The 4965-nt window shown below is 38.4% G+C and overlaps 1 protein-coding gene and 1 long non-coding RNA gene across 3 annotated transcripts in view; one reads left to right on the forward strand and one right to left on the reverse strand.

Moving 5' to 3' along the window:
- The window catches only part of prtfdc1a (phosphoribosyl transferase domain containing 1a), a 12142-nt gene that overhangs the window by 1420 nt on the left and 5757 nt on the right, over positions 1-4965 (reverse strand). For both annotated transcript variants that reach the window (XM_024280679.2, XM_036217489.1), the window contains 4 exons: positions 3955-3972; positions 3661-3743; positions 3501-3547; positions 1905-1981 (listed from right to left, as the gene is read on the reverse strand). In XM_024280679.2, coding sequence (XP_024136447.1) covers positions 1905-1981; positions 3501-3547; positions 3661-3743; positions 3955-3972 — 225 coding nt within the window. The remainder of the gene's footprint in view (positions 1-1904; positions 1982-3500; positions 3548-3660; positions 3744-3954; positions 3973-4965) is intronic.
- On the forward strand, positions 1690-4549 carry LOC112151649. Its single transcript, XR_002920169.2, has 3 exons — positions 1690-1798; positions 1887-2009; positions 4102-4549. It is a non-coding gene; the product is annotated as an uncharacterized LOC112151649 (long non-coding RNA).

The following is a 4965-nucleotide window of genomic DNA, read 5'->3' on the forward strand; positions in this document are numbered from 1 at the left end:
GGGTCGCGGGGGTGCCGGAGCCTATCCCGGTTACTGAAGGGCGAAGGCGGGGTACACCCTGGACAGGTCGCCAGTCTGTCTCAGGGCCGCAACCACTCACACATCCACTCTCACATCCACACCTAGGGGCAATTCAGAGTCGCCAATGAACCTATGAAGCATGTTTTTGGATGGTGGGAGGAAGCCGGAGTCCCCGGTGAAAACCCACGCATGCACGGGGAGAACATGCAAACTCCACACAGAAAGGTCCCAGCCGGGATTCGAACCGGGGCCTTCTCGCTGTGAGGCGAGAGCGCTAACCACTTGCGCCACCGTGCAGCCCAATGGCAAAACAAACAAAAGAAAATGATGCAGTTAGAAAAAAAAAACAACACCTCATATTTTAACGTGTCTATTTAAATCAACTTATAAAAAAGATCAGAAATGGCTACAATTAATTCAATTCATGTTGATTTTTTTTTAGTAATTGACATAAATTTAATCTCCATACCATGACACTCCCACCTCTGTGCTTGTCAGCATTTCTGTCTTAAGCTCGATGCTCCACTCGGTAACATTCAGGAGCATTTTTGCTAATTTAAGCAACATTTCCACAGGAATATAACTGTTTTTAAACTTTAGTGCCAAAATTGATCATTTAATGAGCTAACATAGTCCTTCAGATCATGGAAACTCAATCCCACATGGGACCAAAATCTAAAACATACCTTAGGACAAGATAGACATTTATTGAACTTTAAAACTACATTTTTAAAACTTTAAAGCCGTAACTTTTTTAACATAATTATCAACTAGATATATAGCATTACCTAAAAAAATGTTAGTGTGAATGCTGTAAGCTGAATTTTCCGCTGAAGATGCTAGTGTTAATAGCTAAAGATGCTAAAGCTAAAAATAAAAATTTTAGCTAAATGCTGAATTACCCTAAAAAAAACCTCTGAGAAAAACTTAGGTTAGCCAAAAAGGTTACCATATAGCTGAAAAAAATAGCTAAACTTTAAAATAGCTTAAAAACAAAAATAAAAGCCTAAATTTGCCAAAACAGCTAGCATGTAGCCTTAATATTAGCTCAACTCCAAAACAGCCTAAAAAACTAAAACACACAAAAAAAATCTTAAATTAGCCGAAAGAGCTAGCATTTAAATATTAGCTTAACTCTAAAATATCCACAATTAAAAAAGGGAGCCTAAATTAGCTAAAACAGCTAGCATGTAGCTGAAATATTAGCTAAACTGCAAAATAGCCTAAAAAATCTTAGTAAATGGCAAAATAGTGCAAAAAGCTGCTGAATGTCAATTTTCAAAACTTTAACTTTTTAATAAAAAGACAGGAATATTATTCCAGAATAAATAAACTTAAACCTTAAATCATTTTCAGTATTTTATTCTCCATAAAAATACATTTCATCAAAATTATACTAGTTAGAAATAAACGCAAGATAACATCGGGTCATTAATAATAATAAAATAAAATGATCTGGAGGGCCGGATAGAATTACCTGGAGGGTCGGATTCGGCCCCCGGGCCTTGACTTTGACACATGTGGTTTAGATCTTTGAACTTTTGTGATTTTCTCCGTTTGACCTCAGGATGAACTGTAGGAACTCAACCGTAAACTTCACTTAGATCTGACATTTTGTTCTTTAAACAAAAGTTTTAAACTCCCCATTGTGAATATTTTCAAAATAAAAGTAAACATTGGTTTGAAGGATCAAACCGATGTTTGAACAGACATGTGACAGATGTCAAAGATCTGAGCTGCCTCGCTACGTTTAAAGTCTTCCAAGAACACCTGCCAGGTGAGTTCAGGTTTCAGGAAGTGCAGAGAATCGCTTTGATTGACCGAGTTCCCGCTCCCGCCTCAGTCTTTCATGTCTTTTTCCAAAGGTCCTGGTTAGTGCTTACATTCAGGTCACGGAAGTATTCATTGTAGTCCAGGGCATAGCCGACGACGAATCGGTTGGGGATTTCAAACCCGATGTCTGTCAAAGCAAACACAGAAACCATGACGTAAGTTCAGCTTCTGCCAGTTCCATCCAACAGAATCCTCATTTCTGAAGCAAAAACTGTAAATTCAACAAAAATAAAGTGGAAAAAGTTAAAAGTTTGGGTGTTCCTAAATTAAAAAATCTAAAATCATCAATATTTTCAATCGCATTTTTGTCCCATTTTCCTGCTGCTTGAATGCACAGCTTCTTCTAGTATAAATGTTCGTATAAGAACCACTGGTAAAGTTAAAATAAAGAAATATTTTTTGAGAAAAAGCTCTACGCCTCAAACTCACTTTTAGACTTTTTAGTTTGTTTTAAAAGTAAGTGAAGCAACGAATGAGCACATCCAATATCTACATTATCTCAGTATAGATCAGAGTCTGCCACCTTTGCCACTAAAAGAACCGTTTGGGCCTGTTTGGTACCGATCCAAACCTAACTGGAGCCGCAAAGCCCGTTTAGGTTTTATTTTTTGACCCTTTTAGGAGAATTTGATACAAATTTGCATCATTTCAATGTCATTTTTTATAATAAATATGAATTATATTTATTTTTGGGCACGAATAAATAAATAGATCAAGATTAATGTATTGTTTTTTTTACTTTTGACAGAAACTCATATGACTTTCTTTCAAAATAAAAGACTTCCTGTTCCAAACAGGAACATTCAAGAGAAGCAGATGCTTTTTTTTTGTCTGTTTGTTTTTTGTTTCAAACACAAACACAAAATGAAAGTAAACACAATGAATATACAAATATAAGAATAAAAAAAATAAAAATATACAAATATACAAGTAAAGCATTTGTACACAACATGAGACTTGTTATACTTTAGGTTTACTTTGGTGAGTCGTCATCCTTTTCCTACTTTACTGCTGCTGTTAACTGTAGCATAAACATTAAACATGATTTATTAATGATCCAAAATAAAAAGTGTATGAAGAATACACAAAAGTCTCTTACTTTTAAATGACTGTTATTTTATTTAGTTTTAGCCAGAGAACCACTGTGGAGGGATTTGTCTTTTAAAGACCCACTCTGAGGAAAAACATGTTTTTTCTCATGATGGACGACATATGTAAAGAAAATTAGGCTCAAAATTACGTTTCTGAGTTTTTCTTTATATAAATTGTTGTGAATCAGGAGCAGACGAAAAACTGCTGCTGGAAAAAGATCCTATCTGTGGAGTAGACAAGATCCTTTCTCTGAGGGGAAGAGGGGATGGGCTTGCCCTGTCCAAACAGTCCCGCCCACAACCCAGAAATGAATTTCTAATGAACTCCTGACGCTCTGCAGAAACTATGTCCTAGAGTTTTTAGATTTGGGCTAAAAACAACATAATCCTAATTAAAAAATCACTAAGAACACTTTGAAAATAGATCAGAAAATGATCAGATCAGGACTTTAAATGTCTTTGAATTATAACAAATGACAGTTTATTCAGTCAGAAACAAACTTAAAGTTCCAATTGGGGCTAAAGTCTGATATGTTTGGGAACAGAAGGACTTACAGTCCGTCAGGCTGTCCGTCATGTTCTGGACTCTCTTCACCAGCAGCCTGAACATTCCAGACAGAAGAAGTGAGAGTCAGATTCAGAACATCAGGCTCTGAATGAAAGCAGAAGATGATCTCAGCAGCAGACATCTTCCGCTCTGCTTTTCCCTCCTCACCCTGCGACCTTGACCATCTTGGGCTGAAAGGTCTCCACATGCTTGAGAAGAGCCTTCATGGTCTTTCCTGTGTCGACGATGGCCTGAGGGAAGGGAAGAGCGGCGGAAAAGGGAGTGATGAGGAAGCAGAGTGATAAAAAGATGGACCGATAAGAGGAGCTCCAAGTTTCAGTTACAGGAAAAATGTCCTGACTTCTTACAGAAATCCACTTTCTGAGTCAGAAAGTTTCAGTGATTCAACGACACCAAAACTCAAAGCGTTTGATTGATTGAAGAAAGTATTTCCTCACTTACCTCAACGATCAGCACGCTCTGAGTACATGAAAAACAAAAACACACGTGTTAGTGCCAAGTGTTTATTACAGCTGTAACCGTAGCAACCGAGCTGGCAGCATCCCGGTGCTCTCTCTCTCCTCCTCACTAATGAACATCTGTTTGCAGAAGTCATCGGGGTGTTTGGGTGCTGCGCTCTCCCCGCCGCCGCCGCCACCCGGCTTCAGATGCATTCCTGCTGCTCCGGCTGTGTGGGCTCTTTGTAAGAGTATCTATGGTTCTGGAAGAGCGGCCGGAGAGAATGCAGGTTCCCGGCCAATGTTCTCAGTCCACCTGAACGCCGTTACGCAACAGTCAGAGACAAAGACTGGAAAGTAAAGACGGCAGCCAACCTGTCCCGCTGTAAACACACAAACTGATGTCCAGACGTCACTGAGTCTGTCAGAAGCGGGACGTGTCGGACAACCCGAGGAGGGGCGCACTGAGAGGAAGAGATCTGCAGTTTATTGATCCCAAGAACTTAAGCAAAACACCAATAAAGGAGCAGACTAAACTCTGCTAAAAAAAGCTGCACTGACTGTCCATGAGTAAATTGTTTTAGCCCTTTAATGCCTAATGTATCATATTTGATACACGAGTTTATCAGCCCTCCACAGGAGATGTGTGATATATTTTCATTTCCAGAAAAACCTGATGTATATCATCTTTTGTGTTTTGATGTTCCTGCTGCTTCATGAAAGGAAACAAAAGAAAGAAAGAAAGAAAGAAAGATACATGCAGTGCACAGATTCTCCAACAGGGGGCAGTAATTGACTCATCAGAGGGTCTTCGATTGACACTACAAGGCGGCCATGTTTCAGGAGAGACAAATGGGGTTTTTAGTTAAGAATTTTGCTAAATTTGAAAATGTTTTTGGTAAGAAAAACAGAATTTGTACTGAAACATAAAGAGAAACAGTTACTGGGTTGATGCAATGCAAAAATATGTAAATACAATATATTTTAGTAAAATAATGTTGAAATTTGCGTATCA

This window comes from Oryzias melastigma, linkage group LG20 (genome assembly GCF_002922805.2).
Source record: "Oryzias melastigma strain HK-1 linkage group LG20, ASM292280v2, whole genome shotgun sequence".
Lineage (NCBI taxonomy): Eukaryota > Metazoa > Chordata > Actinopteri > Beloniformes > Adrianichthyidae > Oryzias > Oryzias melastigma.